An 18,960-nucleotide genomic window follows, 5' to 3' on the forward strand; every position below is an offset into this window, starting at 1 on the left:
GGCTCTACCAGTCCCAGACTGGGGGTGAAATTGTTAATTTGTAACACTGGGTATTTCTATTACCCTTTGCGATAATTGAGGTCAGACTTTGGATTGGCTCAGAAATCTGTGAGAAGTTCCATACGTTGAGTACAGCAAAATTAACAGCTGTTTGTAGGACTTCCAAACTCGGAATTACACATGTCATAGGAACAGAGGCTCACTGTCTTCTACGGCCTGTAGGTCCTTACCGAACACCACTTTCCATTTCTCTACGAGAAAGAGGCCCCTTCTGCCTGTTTATCCCATACTTTCCCATGTTTATGCTGCAGGAGAAATTATCTTCAATCAGTGAAGCTAACTAGGCTTTTTTGTTTTCCCTTATCTTTTAGTATCTTTGCTCCTGAAGTCATTGCCACAAATTAATATGGGCTCCTTGGATTTTGCTTTTCTGAATGACAGCACACCCATTTCTTCCGAGCCCTTCCTCTTCAAAAGGGCTATCCCAGTAATCCCACCGCGTCATCGTCGCCCACCTCCGCTTCTCCCTCCATTTGTGATCAGCCTGGAAACCCCTAGTTCTCCTCCCACCCTGTTTACAGCTGTCATCTCCTCGTAACCCCAGGGTCATATCAGCAGGACTCGGCCAGCCTGCCAGTTCGTTCCTGAGGCTCTCCAAGACGCTCACACTTGCAAACTTCCCTCCTCCTCCCACCCTGCTCTGTCCGAAGCGCGCGGCCGCGGCCGCAGCCGGAGCACGCGCGCCCGCGCCTCCCGCGGTTGAATCCGATGGGCGCTGGCCCCGCCCCCCTCCCGGACCCACCCCCAGCCCCGTCCCGTCAGCGGCCTGCCGCAGCCTCTCGCGCGCCACAGGCCGCGTGGCCCCGCCCCGGCCCCGCCCCGACCCCGCCCCCGGCCCGTCCTCGCCCCGCCTCTGCCGCCCGCCCGCGTCGGCGTCTCTAACCCTCCTCCGGCCGCGCTGCCGGAGCTGGAACGGAGGAGCAGTGTCGTCGCGGCCTGGGGACGCTGGCGCGCTGCTGGAGACGGCGCCCGAGCGCCCGCCGCACGAGCACCCGCCTCTCGCTGTCCGGCGCTGCCCCGGAGCCGGCCGCGTGCCTCGAGGGCGGGCGTGTCGGGCGGTGCTGGCGCGGCTGAGGGAACGGCTCAGGGGACGGTGCGGCTGAGGGGACGGCGGCCGTGGGGCCGCAGCTTGCTGGGCGGGGGGCCAGGGGCCCGGGGCCCAAGGAGGCCGCGCAGACCTCCCCCTGGGCAGAGCAGTTTTCCCGAACTCTCCACCTCCGCCTCAGTCGGGGCCCATCGCGCGGGAGACTCCATCGCGATCAGCCTGAGGTAAGTGGACTTGGCCGAGTGGGGTCTCTCGGCCCCAGACCAGAGCCATAGGTTGTGAACGGAGGATGGGGACGACGTGTTCGTAAAGATCGAAAAAATGTTTTAAAAATGCAACAGGCGGGGCGGATCAGTAAACTCCTAGCGTTAATGTTTCTCACAGTGAGACTTGTCCAAGACCGAAACTTGGTTAGGTTCTCAGACCCGAAGACAGCGGAGAGGCTGCTCTTTAAATCTGGGTCTGAGCTCCCTCTGGTGGCTACTTGTAATTATGCAAAACGAAGCTACAAGTGAGATGTGTCGGAGCCTAACTGCTTCCCCTCTGCCCCACAAATGATGTGATTTCTCCTTTGAGAAAAATGACTCGTCTTAGTAGTTCGCCTTACAAAGACACCTTCTTATCCAATGAAAGCTACACCCTCAACCGGATTAAAAAAAGGTCTTTCAGCTTTTCCTTTGTGAGGGGAAGTAACAAGAAGGATAGCAGATGTCATCTTTATGTTAACCTCATTTGAATAAAAACATTTTTAAATGACTAAAGCAAGCCACGGTTAAAATATGAATACTGTCAAGGAAGTTATACCTTGTAGTTGTTTGTCACTCATTAATATTCATTGGGTCCTCATATATGCATTTAAAATGATAGTAAGAAAAAAAATCACTTGAGCTTAGGTTATATTTACTAATAGATTTTATTGGGATTCTCACATTTCTATCAAGTGATTGTTGAACGTTTGCATCATCATTTATGTCTACTTCCAGCATACCTGTGGCCTCAGAGAATTTCTTTGTTTTTTTCCCCAGAAAGGAATGTCATGAAAAAGGAACAGAAAAGAAATGTCATTGTTGGTGAAAGACAAGCTTTATTTCCCAGTTGGTGGTTACTTCATGATGGGAAGAGGAGAAATACCTAGATGGCTGAAGAGATTAGATTTTTACAGTTGTACAGATGAAGCTGATAAAGAAATGCATGAAAATGCTTTCTCTGGGTCATAATAGGCTGCTGAGTAAGTAAGCCCGAAAAAAGACAAATTTGAAATGAGTGCAGGAATTTTGATTTTTTGTAAACCTTGTAGGACTTTGAACAGTTATTAATGTTTTTCTCCCAAAAGTGGAAGAAGAAAAAGTTTTCAAAGCAAAAAGTGTAAAAAGTTGAAACAGCAACTGAGTCCACTCCAAGAATTCTAGTACTTCATCAACTTCTGTAGAGAAAAGCATCCAAGCACATCTTACGTTGGGGTGATTGCATCACCAGTGATGGTTGCCTATGCTAGGAATGACTCAATTTGGATTGGGGGGTGCTTTCTCATTTTCTTTTTTACATCATATATTTCTACTCTTCATGTAAGACAAAAGATTTATGTAAAGGAAGTAAATGCTGAATTCATAGCATGTTTGACTATCATACTGTTGTTCCCTGTGTGTTAACAGAAAAATTGGAGGTTTTAACATTATTTGTATTGGAAGCAAAACTGTCAGGAACACAGATATCCGATATAAATTTTCTCATTTTGGCAACTTCACTTGCTTTGCATGAGCCGATTGTCAGCTGGATTTCACAGCATATACGATTTACAGTCTTTGTTTTATCAAGGCCTTAAATGTATGTTTTATACTAACCAGATGGGAAACACGTTGAGCACTATGTTTGACATGTATGCCTGAGGAAAAGAACTCCCTGATGGATCATGGCGTTAATGTTTACAGGACATTTCCTTTTTTTAGCATTAGTGATGTTTGGTTTCTCTACTTTTGAGGAATCTGTGAGCAATTATTCTGAATGGGCAGTTTTCACAGATGAGATAGATCAGTTTAAGTCACAGAAGGTTCAAGACTTCAAACCCAACCAAAAGCCGAAGAAAAGCATGCTTCATCCAAGTTTATATTTTGATGCTGGAGAAATTCAAGCAATGAGACAGAAGTCTCACACAAGCCATTTGCATCTTTTTAGAGTTATCAGAAGTGCAGTGACAGCTATGCTGTCCAATCCGACATACTACCTACCTCCACCCAAGCATGCTGATTTTGCTGCCAAGTGGAATGAAATTTATGGCAACAATCTGCCTCCATTAGCATTGTACTGTTTATTATGCCCAGAAGACAAAGTTGCCTTTGAATTTGTTTTGGAATATATGGATAGGATGGCTGGCTACAAGGACTGGCTAGTTGAGAATGCACCAGGGGATGAGGTTCCTGTAGGTCATTCCTTAACAGGTTTTGCCACTGCCTTTGACTTTTTATATAACTTATTAGATAATCATCGAAGACAAAAATATTTGGAAAAGATATGGGTTATTACTGAGGAAATGTATGAGTATTCCAAGGTCCGCGCATGGGGCAAACAACTTCTCCATAACCACCAAGCTACTAATATGATAGCATTACTCACTGGGGCCTTGGTGACTGGGGCAGATAAAGGATCTAAAGCAAACATATGGAAACAGATTGTAGTAGATGTGATGGAAAAGACAATGTTTCTATTGAATCATGTTGTTGATGGTTCTTTGGATGAAGGTGTGGCCTATGGAAGCTATACATCTAAATCAGTTACACAATATGTTTTTCTAGCCCAGCGCCACTTTAATATCAACAACTTGGATAATAACTGGTTAAAAATGCACTTTTGGTTCTATTATGCCACCCTTTTACCAGGTTTCCAAAGAACCGTGGGTATAGCAGATTCAAATTATAATTGGTTTTATGGTCCAGAAAGCCAGTTAGTTTTCCTGGATAAATTCATCTTAAAGAATGGAGCTGGAAACTGGTTAGCCCAGCAAATCCGAAAGCACCGACCTAAAGATGGACCGATGGTTCCCTCTACTGCCCAAAGATGGAGTACTCTTCATACTGAATACATTTGGTATGATCCTCAACTAACCCCACAGCCCCCTGCTGAATATGGTACTGCAAAAATGCACGTGTTTCCTAACTGGGGTGTTGTTACTTATGGGGCTGGGTTGCCAAATACACAGACCAATACCTTTGTGTCTTTTAAATCTGGGAAGCTGGGAGGGCGAGCTGTATATGACATAGTTCACTTTCAGCCATACTCCTGGATTGATGGGTGGAGAAGCTTTAACCCAGGACATGAACATCCGGATCAGAACTCATTTACTTTTGCCCCAAATGGGCAAGTCTTTGTTTCTGAAGCTCTCTATGGACCCAAGTTGAGCCACCTGAACAATGTGTTAGTGTTTGCTCCATCACCCTCAAGCCAGTGTAATAAACCCTGGGAAGGCCAGCTAGGAGAATGTGCACAGTGGCTCAGGTGGACTGGTGAGGAGGTTGGTGATGCAGCTGGGGAAATCATCACTGCCTCTCAACATGGGGAAATGATGTTTGTGAGTGGGGAAGCAGTGTCTGCTTATTCTTCAACAATGAAGCTGAAAAGTGTATATCGTGCTTTGCTTCTCTTAAATTCTCAAACTTTGCTAGTTGTTGATCACATTGAGAAGCAAGAAGATTCCCCGATAAATTCCGTCAGTGCCTTCTTTCATAATCTGGATATCGATTTTAAATACATTCCATATAGGTTTATGAACAGGTATAATGGCGCTATGATGGATGTGTGGGATGCGCACTACAAGATGTTTTGGTTTGATCATCGTGGCAATAGTCCCATGGCTAGTATCCAGGAAGCAGAACAAGCTGCTGAATTTAAGAAACGGTGGACTCAATTTGTTAACGTTACATTTCCGATGGAGTCCACAATCATGAGAATTGCATATATCTTTTTTGGGCCATATGTCAATGTTTCCAGCTGCAAATTTATCGACAATTCCAAGTCTGGACTTCAAATTTCTCTCAATGTCAACAATACTGAACATGTTGTTTCCATTGTAACTGACTACCATAACCTGAAGACAAGATTTGGTTACCTGGGATTTGGTGGCTATGCCAATGTGGCTGATCAGGGCCAAATCACCCGGTTTGGTTTGGGCACACAAGCAATAGTAAAGCCTGTAAGACATGATAGAGTTATTTTCCCCTTTGGATTTAAATTTAATATAGCAGTTGGATTAATTTTGTGCATCAGTCTGGTGATTTTAGCTTTTCAGTGGCAGTTTTACGTTTCTTTTAGAAAGCTGATGAGGTGGATACTAATACTTGTTATTGCCTTGTGGTTTATTGAGCTGCTGGATGTGTGGAGTACTTGCACTCAGCCCATCTGTGCAAAATGGACAAGGACAGAGGCCAAGGCAAGCAAGAAGGCCTTGTCGTCTGAAGAGCACCACGTCAGTCTTCCCGATGTTGTGATTACCTCACTTCCTGGTTCAGGAGCTGAAATTCTCAAACAGCTTTTTTTCAACAGTAGTGATTTCCTCTACATCAGGGTCCCTACAGCCTACATTGATATCCCTGAAACTGAATTTGAGATTGACTCATTTGTAGATGCCTGTGAATGGAAGGTGTCAGATATCCGCAGTGGTCGTTTTCGTTTACTCCGAGGCTGGTTGCAGTCCTTAGTCCAAGACACAAAACTGCACTTGCAAAACATTCATCTGCATGAACCCAATAGGGGTAAACTGTCCCAATATTTTACAGCAAATAAGGACAGAAAAAGAAAATCGAAAAGGAGAGAGTCTTTGCTGGAACAAAGAAGTAGAATGAAAGGCACCTTTGATAGAGATGCTGAATATATTAGGGCTTTGAGGAGACACCTGGTCTATTACCCAAGTGCACGACCTGTGCTCAGTTTAAGCAGTGGGAGCTGGACGTTGAAACTTCATTTTTTTCACGAAGTTCTGGGAGCTTCGCTGAGGGCATTGTATGTAGTAAGGGACCCTCGGGCATGGATTTATTCAGTACTGTACAGTAGTAAACCAAGTCTTTATTCCTTGAAGAATGTACCAGAGCACTTAGCTAAACTGTTTAAAATAGAGGGTGGTAAAGGCAAATGTAACTTAAATTCGGGCTATGCTTTTGAGTATGAATCGCTGAGGAAAGAATTATCAAAATCCAAATCAAATGCAGTCTCTCTGTTGTCTCATCTCTGGCTAGCAAACACAGCAGCAGCCCTGAGAATAAATATAGATTTGCTGCCTACCAGCTATCAGCTGGTCAAATTTGAAGATATTGTACGTTTTCCCCAGAAAACCACTGAAAGTATTTTTGCCTTTCTTGGAATTCCTTTGTCTCCTGCTAGTTTAAACCAAATATTGTTTGCCACCTCCACGAACCTTTTTTACCTTCCCTATGAAGGGGAAATATCACCAACTAATATTAATGTTTGGAAACAAAACTTGCCTAGAGATGAAATTAAACTGATTGAAAACATCTGCTGGACATTAATGGATCATCTAGGATATCCAAAGTTTATGGACTAAATGCTGCAGGTCAGCACAAATTTGCACTAATGCTTTCCAACCCAATTTGTAGATATGAATTTGAGGAGTTTGTTTATTCTTGTATTCTGTGTGTGTGTGTGTGTGTGTATGTATGTGTGTTTTCAGTCTGTTACTTGCACGGAGAGATTATTTTAAAAATAGCATATTTGGCCTTGCATGATTTATTTTATCTCACCACTCTCCTTGCCTTTGTTTCTGAAGTTTTTTTTTTTCTGTTAAATGTTTCTGCTACAGAGGTGTAGATGAAGTTATATCATGGGGATCAGGGGAGATGGAAAGATTTTAAAGGTGTTTGTCTAACTCTCCTTTATCTCTAACTGTGCTAATCTATCTGGGGACCTCAAACACTGCTAAAGGCCTGCAGTTACTGCTTTACCCAAGCGTCTTTTGCTTTCAAGATGGACTACAAAAAATTCGTACCTTTTTTTTTTTTTAAAGGTCTTCTAATGCATTTATCTTACACACACACACACACAGAGTTCCTTTTCTGTGTGTAATATTTATTAGTGATATCACTGCAGAAATGCCAGCTCCTATTAAAACTATAGGATTCCTTTTCAGAAATACAGAATGGATATGTTTTATTGAGGTCAGAAACAGTGACCTTAAAAAGCCCCCTTAACTTTATTTTTTTTTAACTTGGAAATAATAAGGACTATGTCTTGGAACAGTTTGGGTGCCAAGGGCTGGTAGATTGTTTTAGACATGCCTGTATGTTTCCAACGCAGTCTTCTTTGCCTCCCTGAAGCCACAGTACTTCCTCATCACACCACTTGCACTCTATCCTTTCTCTCAGGCAAAACAGTAAGTAGTTAGTAATTGCTAAACTCCCAGTATTTGTAGGGGATTTTTTTTTCCCCGATGGTTATTTTTGCATTAAAGCCTACCTAGATTTAGAATCAAATTTTCTTTTGTGGAATTACCACTGTATGACTTAAAGAAAGCAGTGTCACTGCTACCAGTGTTTTTTTAGGCTGGAAACAGAATTGGAAAACTGCCTATCTTGCATCCTTTTGAATGAGTTTACAGACTGCCAGTGTCTGCAAAAGTTGAAGGTAAATGGGACATGATGTCAGAGGCATCTGTTTCCTTTACCATCTGCATGTTATTATAAATGTAGTCATAGAATGTGGTTCATTTTATTTTGGCCGGCTCTGAAATCAAAATGCTGGGCCATTATAAGCAAGTGAAGTAATTACAGTACATTGGATGAAAACTATTAGGTAGTGTCAAGACTTGATGAAAATCTCTGTACAGTAGTCTTCTTCCTGATGTTTCAAACTGTAGTTCCCCCAAACTCTCTAACACTTGGGAGTCTGTCATTCTGACCTAGATAAAAGTGATTGATTCTCAGTAGTTTGCTATTATATCAAAATGTGCCTCCAGAGTGATAAAGCTGTGGATATGTTACATTCCAGCTAAACCTAACTTGGTTGTCATTTTTCTTCCATTATAGTGTGAATGGAAAGTGCCCTCAACCCGAACATCTCCCTTCCCGTAGCTCTCACTGCTTTCCCTCTTAATGGCAGAATGAATGAAAAATCATATTGTATGGATTGAGAGGGCACTGAAGATCTGAATCTATGCTGTTACTCTCAAGGAAGATTATTCTATTTCAAGGTTATCAACAAGCATGTAAAATTGCTACGTGGATGATAATGCTATTTCCATTATTGTTCAGAGTCTCAGTGTTTGCTTTCAGTTTCCAGGATGTGTCATCTTGAACCAGATCAAATAAAAAGGCTCTGGGTTGGCAGTAGTAGTAGGTCTGATGAAGGTAAGAATTATGACTGGGTACAGGTGACAAGAAAACAGAAGCTACCACTGCCATTTAGTGTTGTGCAGAAACATGTATGCTAGCGGAAGAGAGCTAGGATGAGTCGGTGGAGGACTTAGATGAAGAAGAAAGGGAAAAAGTAATTCTGAGAATGAATACGGGAACAACTAAAAACCCATTTCTGTCCAGTCAATTCTGACTCACAGCGACCCTATAGGACAGAGTAGAACTGCCTCATAGGGTTTCCAGGGAGTGCCTGGTGGATTTGAACTGTCGACCTTTTGGTGAGCAGCCATGGCTCTTAACCACTACACTGCCAAGGTTTCCAAGTACAATGTTATTAATAGCAAACAAAAGTACATGCTTATGAAAATGATCTTCACAGTGTATCCTAACTTTCAGCCCCACATGGCAACACAAAGTTGGATTTCCCTGTCTCTACTTAACACCTCCACTCGGAGAGAAAATTTCAGACATGCTGCCTCCCACTTTGTATTAAAATTGTTTGCCACAGGAGAAGGCTTCTATATGTAGAGTCCCCTGTGAGGAATGTTAGCATATGGATGAGGGGGTGACACATTTGTTAGATACATGTGCATATGTTCATGCCTGGGACCTCTGCCTTACAATAATTTGCGTACCTGAGGTCACCAATGTTTCAGTGCACCCTTAGATCCTTCCTGCACTCAGGATGACACCCTAGGAACAATTCAGATACCTTATACTTTTGTTTTTACTTTTATCATCTAGAGAATAGTTAAAGGTGCGATTATCATTGATATCTGGCATGTGTAAAGGAAATACTTAGAAAATGACTTACCTGTAGAATCAGTCTCTCTTGGTTAACTTGCCAAATCTTAGGTCTAATTGGGATAAAAGCTTTTGTTAAAGCAATAGTATTTACTTCCTGAGTTTTGAAAGAATGTATTAATTTACTGACTAAAGTAGCATAAATAAATGTAATTATAACTACCTGGTTTTCAAAAGTTTCAAACTTAATTTATCCACTTTTAGAATGTAACAGGAAGGCAATATCCATAGTTGAATTTACTGAAACATTCAGAGAGGGGAGGAAATATGAGCATTTGTTCCAGAGAAGGAAACTAAATGTATGAATATTCTTTATAGAGACCCAAGGAGTCTCAAATTTTAACAAGAGGACAGGGTGTATTTGATCTAAAACCCATTCCAAAATTAAACCTTTAATTAGGTGGATTTTTAGACAGAGAAGAGTTAATAAATGCCTGGTAAAAGCAGGGTAAGAGGGCAGCGGTGGTTCAGTGGTAGAATTTCTTGCATTCCGTGCAGGAGACCAGGGTTGGATTCCTGGCCAGGGCACATGGTTCGCAGCCACCACTCTTCTATCAGTGTATGGAGGACTGCGTGATGCTATGATGCTGAACGGGTTTCAGCAGAGCTGTATCAGCCAACGAAAACCCAGTGATTCACAACAGTCATATCTGTAGCCAATCATGGGGATGGTGCAGGACTGAGCAGTGTTTTGTTGTGCATGGGTTACCATGAATGGGAGACCGACTCTACAGCAGCTAACAACAGAAAAAAATGGGATAATCCTTATTTATGTCCAGTTCAGAGTAAGGTTCACAGGACTGGCAGAAGAACTGCCACATAACCCTCTGCAGATGAACTCAGAGAAGGAATCCCCTCGCCCTCGCCACATGTGTACACACACACTAGCATGTATTAAGAACTCTTATGGGAATGTCACCCTTCCTCTCTGCCAGTTAATTTTGGCTGGCATCATTGATCAGCACAAACTGATAGAAAATTAAAAACCTTAGACAGTCTTAATGTATAAAGTATGTCACATTCAATTATAAATGAGTAGACATTTAATTATAGTTTTGAAGTTGCTATGTTTGATTGGCTCATTGATCATAAATAGAAAAATATTCACTGACTGCATTGTGAAAAAAAAAAAAATAGAAGGCAGTATGTTATAACAGCACTTCCAGAGGTAAGGACACCTAAGGTTCTAAGATACATATCAAGGAATTTAATATAGAAAGTATTTACTGTTTATTTAAATGTTGATCATAGTACATCTATTATGTCTAAGGTAAGATTTTTTTTCAGTAACTGACTGAAAAAGCACCATTTCATGTTATTTTGGCAAAAAAACTATCCACATAACCCTAAGACCTAAATAGCTTTTTGCACAAAGGGTAATAGGAATTTCAAAGAGTAGATTCTAACATACTCTAATCTGCAGGTCCTTGAGGTACAATTTACATGGGCTTATGTAGTATTTAGGAGCCCTGGTGGTGCAGTGGTTAAAGTGCTCAGCTGCTAACCAAAATGGTGGTGGTTTGAAACCACCAGCCACTCCGCTGGAGAAAGATGTGGCATTCTGCTTCTGTAAAGATTTACAGCCTTGGAAACCCTATGGGACAGTTCTAGTCTGTCCAATAGGATCACTATGAGTCAGAATTGACTCAACCGCAGTGGGTTTGGTTTGGATGTCATATTTAGGCCAAATAACATGCATGTTTGATTCTGTTTACAAAGGTAGGTTCAGTTAGAGCTTACAAAGCATTTTTTTTTTTGTTTTTATCTTTTACACCTTATCCACTTATGTACTAAAGGCAACATAGACTGAAGATCATACACTACCTTACCATATCTGTATGTATAACAGAGGTCCCTGGGTGGTGCAAATGGTTTTTGTTTTGGCTACTAGCTGAAAAGTTGACAGTTTGAACGCACTCAGCAGTGCTGGAGAAGAAAGACCTGGCAATCTGCTCCTGTAAAGATTACAGCCAAGAAAATCCAATGGAGCAGTTCTGCTCTGTAACACACAGGATCATCGTGAGTTAGAATCACTTCAACAGCAATTTTTTAAACTTTTTTTTTGAAAAATACATATAACAAGACTTCTCTATGATTTAAAATAATAAAAAATGAAATAAAGCTAAAAGCAACCTGCTATGTTTGGGATAATTTGGTCATACCCTTGTCCTTTAGGTCTCTGGGTAAGGCTGTTAGGATTTGCATGGGCTGAGAAAGCAGAAGTTGGGAAATGTGGGTCAAGTGGAGTACTGATGCCCAGCCCCATAATTTCAGCCACTAAACTTAATGGGCAAGCCTAACTTCTCCCCAAAGTAAATTCCAAGTCATTGCTCTGTCTTGGATTCAATTTCACTATCTCATGTATCAATCCATTTTTCTAAATGGCAAGAATTATCCCTGTAAAATGTACCTGTGCCCTACATCTGCTACTGCTGCTACTCGTAAGAACTTCATGAAGGAAGGCTATTTCTAGGAAAGGTGAAACTTTTTGCACTTCTTGAATGTTATGTGAGACATACTAAATAGATGATGTACAGAGCTGGGGCAATGAATAATTTTTTTTAAGAACAAGAATCTAGCAAGAATTAATTACATAACATGTGCCTCATATTGAACCATAAGGTTTTCATATATTACAATCCTTATAACTAAAAACAAAACCAGTTGCCATCAAGTATATTCCAACTCTAGGTGACCCATGTGTGTCAGAGTAGAACAGTACAACATAGGGTTTTCAGCGGTTGATTCTTTGCAAGTAGATCGTCAAGCCTTTCTTCCAAGGTGCCTCTGGTGGACTTGAACCTCCAACCTTCCTGTTAGCAGCTGAGTTCATTAACTCTTTGAACCACCTAAGAACATAACTCTGTATAGTAGTCATTTTACAAATAAATCTGAAACTCACATCAAGTGATTTGTACAACGTAAATCAGCTGATAAGTGACTTGACCAAGACTCAGGTGGTTTTTCCAACTCTAAAGGCATGAACATATGTTTTTATAATTCATTCTTCTATTCCCTCATTCATAATACTTTTAAATATCTGCTATTGAGGTATTGATTAGAGCAAGGAAAGAACACAAAAATTGATTGAGCATGACGTCTCCCGGTGAGAAATTGCATCTCTCCAGAAACTTCAAGACTTAGTAGGAATTCATCAAGAAGAGAAGGAGAGGAGAGACATGCCAGGGAGAAAGAATCACTCAAGGGAAGGTACAGAAATGTGTTATCTGTTCTGTATTAGGCATGGTTTACTTCCTCCCCGCCCCCCCCAAAAAAAACAGTTATGAGGAATGGGAATGGGTTTTCAAGTTAGGAGGAGTTATTACTGGCAAGTTTATGTAGAGGTCACCACCTATTTATTTTTCTTAATTATGTTTGACTCTATACTGGTTGCAAGAATTGGTATTGGTATAGCACCTAACATCAATGAGTAGTCCTTCCAAAAGGAATTTAGGGGTATCCATCGGTGTAAATAGAACTAAACTGTTCACATTGCTGTCTCTTCACTCCAGCTCAGTCAACTGCCCCATCATATTTATAACAAAGAAATTTGAGTTGTAATTGAATATCAAGGAATGCTCTGAAGAGAAAAGCATGCCTGAGTGTCGTCTGACTCATGTATGCAGATCATTGCTAGTAATGACAGAGAGGGCCAGCTCAGTGTATTACTCCAGGCTTTAGCTGACCAGCAACAGTTTCTTTTCCCCACCGAGTACCTCTAAATTCACAGTACCAGGCACTGTTCTTAATAGTGGAAATGCAACAGTGAACAAGACATACTTGGACCCTACCTTAATGGAGCTGACAATCTACTGGGGATTATAGAGAAACATGTTCTTATTCTGACTTTCTTAAAATTCCTGTACAAAAGAGCCTACACTAAGTGGAAATGAAAGTTCCTGTCAGTTTTATAAATAACAATCACATTATCAAATGGAATTCTTTTTAAGAAAAAAGGTAACAACCTGTTCTTTTCCCCACCTTGTAAACAATGGCAAAATAAAGCAAGGAAGGGAGGAGGGAGTGAGAAAAGAGAGTATTCTGATCCTTAACCTGAACAAAGTAAGGTGAACAAGGAGAATCATTTTTATAAAAATTGTGTTAATTATTCTATAAACGACTTAAAAGATTCTTTGAAATGGTAGTATAGATAAAACTTGGGGAGAAAAAAGATCTCTTTTATAGTAAGTTGCACTGCTGTTTTTTATTTCATTAAACAATTTCTGTGTTACTCTGACTCTCTGCTATTCATAACATTTTCACTGGCCAATTTTCATTGGCCAAGGATTGGTAGTTGGAAAATATGGCCCTGATGATAGAAATAATGCCAGAGATCACATGATAGAATTTTGCAACAACAATGACTTTTTCATTGCAAATATCTTTTTTTTTTTTAACAACAAAACAGCAACTATATACACGGACCTCACCAGATGGAATACACAGGAATAAAACTGACTACATCTGTGGAAAGAGATGTGGAAAAGCTCCATATCATCAGTTAGAACAAGGCCAGGGGCTGACTGAGGAACAGACCATCAATTGCTCATACGCAATTTCAAGTTGAAGCTGAAGAAAATTAGAACAAGTCCACAAGAGCCAAAGTACAACCTTGAGTATATCCCAACTGAATTTTAGAGATCATCTGAAGAATATATTTGACGCATTGAACACTAATGACCAGATACCAGACAAGTTGTGGGATGACATTGAGGACATCATACATGAAGAAAGCAAAAAGTCATTAAAAAGACCGTAAAGAAAGAAAAGACAAATGGATGTCAGAAGAGACTGAAACTTCCTCTCAAACATAGAGTAGCTAAAGTGAAAGGAAGAAATGATGAAACAAAAGAGCTGAACTGAAGATTTCATTACAATACTTTCTTTCCTTGATTTGGCTCGAGAAGCCAAAGTATTGTAATGAAATGTGCAAAGACTTCAAGATAGAAAACCAAAAAGGAAGGATATACATGGCATTTATCAAGCTGAAAGAAACTGAAGAAAAACTTCCAATCCTTGAGTTGTGATATTGAAATTCTACGAGGAAAATATTAATGGATGCAGGACACATCCAAAAAAGATGGAAGGTATACATGGAGTCACTGTACTAAGAAGAATTGGTTGACGTTTAAATATTTCAGGACGTAGCATGTGATCAAGAACTGATGGTACTGAAGGAAGAGGTCCAAGCGGCACTGAAGATTATGGTGAAAAACACGGCTCCAGGAATTGATTGAATACCATTTGAGGTGCTTCAACAAATAGACAGCTACCCGGCCAACTGACTGGAAGAGACCCATATTTGTGCCCATTCCAAAGAAAGGTGTTCCAACAAAATGTGGAAACTATCAAATAATATCATTAATAACACAAATGAAATTTTGCATGGTTTAAGGTTAAAGGTGTGCGTCAGGTTATATCATTTCACCATACTTATTCAATCTGTATGAAGAGCAAATAATCTGAGAAGCTGAACTGTATGAAGAATGCAGTATCAGTATTGGAGGAATACTCATTAACAACCTGCAATATGCAGGTGACACAACCTTGTTTGTTGAAAGTGAAGAGGACTTGAAGCACTTACCTCAACATAAAGAAAACAAAAATTCTCACAACTGGACAAATAAGCAACACCATGATAAACAGAGAAAAGTTAGAAATTGTCAAGGATTTCATTTTACTTAGATCCACAGTCAACACCCATGGAAGCAGCAGTCAAGAAATCATTGTGTTGGGCAAATCTGCTGCAAAAGATCTCTAAAAGTCTTAAGAAGCAAAGACGTCACTTTAAGGACTAAAATGTACCTGACTCAAGCCATGGTGTTTTCAGTTGCCTCATGCATGTGAAAGCTGGCCAGTGAAAAAGGAAGACTGAAGAAGAATCGATGCTTTGGAATTATGATGTTGGTGAAGAATATCGAAGATACATGGACTTCCAGAAGAACGAACAAATCTGCCTTGGAAGAAGTACAACCAGAATGCTCATTAGAAGCAAGGATGGTGAGACTTTGTCTTATATACTTTGGACATGTTACTAGAAGAGACCAGTCCCTGGAGAAGGACATCATGCTTGGTAAAGTAGAGGGTCAGTGAAAAAGAGGAAGACCATCAACGAGATAGATTGACACAACGGCTGCAACAATGGGCTCAAGCATAACAATGACTGTGAGGATGGCACAGGACCAGGCTGTGTTTCCTTCTGATGTACAGAGTCCCTATTAGTCGGAGCTGACTGGATGTCACATAACAACGGACTCTCTTGTAATGAAATGTTACTTTTCTTTCTAGTGTATCAATACTGAAGTTGACGTCCACATAAGTGTTCCAGGTTTTAACATATTCTAGATGTATGGTATTTTTCTGTATGTTATCTTCTCTATTTCTGAACTTGGGATGCATGCATTGTCTTAAGAGAATATGGTAGAAGAAAGGAAACAGACATATGCCTCCCTGATGCTCTCCCTTCCTCTTTCAGGAAGTCAGTCAGGTCCTACCAATTTCACTTTCATTACTGTGCTGAGTAATATAAGCTAATTCCTGCACTAAAATTTGGCACCCCTCTAAAAGCAATGCATAATACACTCTTACATTTTCATTGTATGATGCAAATAACTGACTAAGCCCTTGTTGTGCTACAGTGGAAGATGACTGCTCAAGTTTATTGATATTTATTTGCTTTTTAACTAAGTATTCATTTGTTCCCCTCCACCTTGTTCCAGAAAATTAATTTTGCTGCATATTTGTTTAAACTAATGGAACTTTAAAATATGGCTATTTTAACTCTACTGAATTTTTTTTTATTGTGATTTAGGCAAAAGTTTACAGAGCAAACTAGTTTCTCATTAAACAGTTAATACGCAAATTTTTGTGTGACATTTGTTGCTAAACCTACAATGTGTCAACACTCTCCCCTTCTCTACCACAGGTTCCCTGTTTCCATTTGTCCAGTTTCCTGTCCCTTCCTGCCTTCTTGTCTTTGCTTTTGGGTGTGCCCATTAGTCTTATATAGATGATTGAACTATGAAGCATAGCCCTCATGTGTGTTATTGTTGACCCTATAGACCTGTCTAATCTTTGGCTGAAGAGTGAACCTCAGGAGTGGCTTTGGTACTGAGTTAAAAAGGTGTCCAGGGGCCATACTCTTGGCATTTCTCCAGTCTCTGTCAGACCAGCAACCCTGTTTGTGTGTGTGTGTGTTTATGAATTTGAGTTCTACATTTTTTTTCCATTCTGCCCTGGAGCCTGTATTGCGATCCCTGTCAGAGCAGTCAGTGGTGCTAACTGGGCACCATCTAGTTGTTCTGGACTCAGTCTGTTGGAGGTTTTGGTAGTTGTGATCCATTAGTTCTTTGGACTAATCTTTCCCTTGTGTCTTTGGTTTTCTTCATTCTCCTTTGCTCCAGCTGGGATAGGACCAGTAGATGTAGCTTAGATGGCTGCTTGCAGGCTTTTAAAACCCCAGTTACTACTCAGCACAGTTGGATGTACAGCTTTTTCTTTATAGACTATGTTATGCAATTGAGCTAGATGTCCTCCAAGACCATGGTCCCCCACCATCATCCTAGTAGCTCAGCATCTCAGGGCATTTGAATGTGTCTGTGAATCTTCTGTGACTTTGCCTTGGTCATGTTGTGCTGACTTTCCCAGTCTTGTGTACCATTTGACCCTTCACCAGAGTTACCACTTATCTACTATCTAGTTAGTGTTTTTCCTTTCACATCCCACCCCTCCCTTGTAACCATCAAAGATTATTTCTTTTTGCGTGGAAACATTTTCATGTGTTTTTATAATAGTGGGCTCATACAGTATTTGGAGGGCATTATACCGAAAATAAGTCAATCACAAAAGGACAAATACTGCATGAGCAATTTTAATTCGATGCTTTAATGTAATATTTCACAAAGCTTTGAAGGAGGATTTATATATACGTATGACAACACATACTACAAAAAGTTATGACATTGCTTTCATGAGACACCCATGAAAAGATAAAAGCCCTATCCAAACGAAATAGATGATTGTTACTGTTCATGTTCAAACATTAATGGGAAGGCTCTGGGTAATCCAGTGCTAACTAGAACACAGCATGTTTAGAGTGGCTTGTGGTTATTTCTTTTTAGATTTACCAGAGTAAACTAAAGTACACACCCATTGAGTTATTTGTTTTTCTTTTGCCCAGCATTAGCTATAAAGCTACCCAAAATAATCCAGTACTGAATACATGAGTAGAAAGATATATGATTGTATACACACATCAGCATTTGGCAGAATTCCATTATAATTAGGGGTATAAAGTTTTCTGTGTAAAACCAACAGGCTCTACTGGTGGATACTTCACAAGCCTTGTTTGTAACTTTCCCCCATTTCCTTGCTTAATTCGAAGGGGGGTATTTCCATTACCATGTTATATTTATTATTTTATATATTAAAATTTTATGTATTATGTAAGCTTTGAATTTGATAAGCCTGAGTACCAATCCCCAGTTCGGTATCAGCTGTGAGATGTTAGGTGAGTTTCTTAATTCTTCAATCTCCATTTCCCCATCTGTATAGCTCCCTCACAGCTGATGCAAGGATTGAATAAAATGACTTGTGAAAATTAATAGAACACTACTTGTTTTCTCTTTATGACCATCTCCAAAAATCTAGCCTGACTGATGAGAGAGAGACAGCAGAGGTATGTTTACTTTGATTCTATTATTGTATGTACCCAACCCCAAAACCCCACTGATGCAAGTAAATCCAGTATGCTCAAGAAAAACTAAAAAATCATTCTGGAAATGATGAAGACGTTGAAGTTCGAGTAAATGAAAGTTTGAATAAAATTATTTCTTAAAGTATAAAAAGGAATATTTCTAACTTAATGTATTAATTGCATAATTGTGATTTTACATGTTTGTGCAACTAAATATGTTAAATATTAAAAAGATGTTTGAATAGTCTATATATCATAGGTATATATATTCAAATTATCTGAAAATATTTTTAATATCTTCTCATTGAGAAAATAGGGCATCACCTTAAATATGAATTTGCCTTCTCTTTGGGCATTTTTGTATATGCGCTGTGAATAATGTTTTGGCTTATATTTTCATGATCTTTGTAGTAACTTTTGATACACAGGTGTTCTTAATTTGAATGCAATAAAATATGTCACTGTTTTCCTTCATTGTTTTTATTTTTTGCATCTTATTAAATAATCTTTCCCAAGCCCTTGGCCTTAAAAATGTTCTCCTATATTTTTTTGTATAGACCCTCAATGAGGTGGATTGACACAGTGGCTGTTTAACAGTGGGTGCAAGCATAACAACGATTGTAAGGATGGTGCGGGACTGGGCCATGTTTCGTCCTGTTGTGCATAGCATCCCTATGAGTTGGAACTCAATCGACGGCACCTACCAACAACAACGATATTTTTCTTAAACATTTAAAAAATTTATTAGTTATCTATTGCTGCATAAGAGTATTAACACAAACTTAGCAGCTTAAAACAACACACTTTAAAAAAAATTTATTGTGCTTTAGGTGAAAGTTTACAAATGGTCAGTCTCTCGTACAAAACCTTATAAACACCTTGCTATATACTCCTAATTGCTCTCCCCTTAATGAGACAGCACACTCCTTCCCTCCATTCTCTATTTTCGTGTCCATTTGGCCAGCTTCTGACTCCTTCTGCTCTCTTTCCCTTCCAGACAGGAG

The 18,960-nt window shown here is 40.1% G+C and overlaps 1 protein-coding gene across 4 annotated transcripts; it reads left to right on the forward strand.

Annotated features, from left to right (window-relative positions):
• The first annotated feature begins 1,005 nt into the window (after window positions 1–1,005).
• DSEL (dermatan sulfate epimerase like) lies at window positions 1,006–18,423 on the forward strand. Of its 4 annotated transcripts, XR_002784788.2 has the most exons (4): window positions 1,006–1,329; window positions 2,131–8,451; window positions 12,313–12,471; window positions 13,670–18,423. XR_002784788.2 is itself a non-coding variant. In XM_023543743.2 (3 exons), the coding sequence occupies exon 2, from the start codon at window positions 3,015–3,017 to the stop codon at window positions 6,651–6,653; it is 3,639 nt and encodes a 1,212-aa protein (XP_023399511.2). In that variant the 5' UTR covers window positions 1,006–1,329; window positions 2,131–3,014; the 3' UTR covers window positions 6,654–6,662; window positions 8,131–9,424. The 4 variants fall into 4 exon arrangements, 2 of the variants coding, with proteins under 2 accessions (XP_023399511.2, XP_023399510.2); XR_002784787.2 differs by having other exon boundaries at window positions 12,313–18,423; XM_023543743.2 differs by lacking the exons at window positions 12,313–12,471; window positions 13,670–18,423 and having other exon boundaries at window positions 2,131–6,662; window positions 8,131–9,424.
• The last annotated feature ends 537 nt before the right edge of the window (window positions 18,424–18,960 follow it).

The sequence above is a fragment of the Loxodonta africana genome, chromosome 11, assembly GCF_030014295.1.
Source record: "Loxodonta africana isolate mLoxAfr1 chromosome 11, mLoxAfr1.hap2, whole genome shotgun sequence".
Lineage (NCBI taxonomy): Eukaryota > Metazoa > Chordata > Mammalia > Proboscidea > Elephantidae > Loxodonta > Loxodonta africana.

Coding starts and splice junctions, on each gene's coding strand:
- DSEL (XM_023543742.2), top strand. CDS start 3,015: ATGGCGTTAATGTTTACAGGACATTTCCTTTTTTTAGCATTAGTGATG.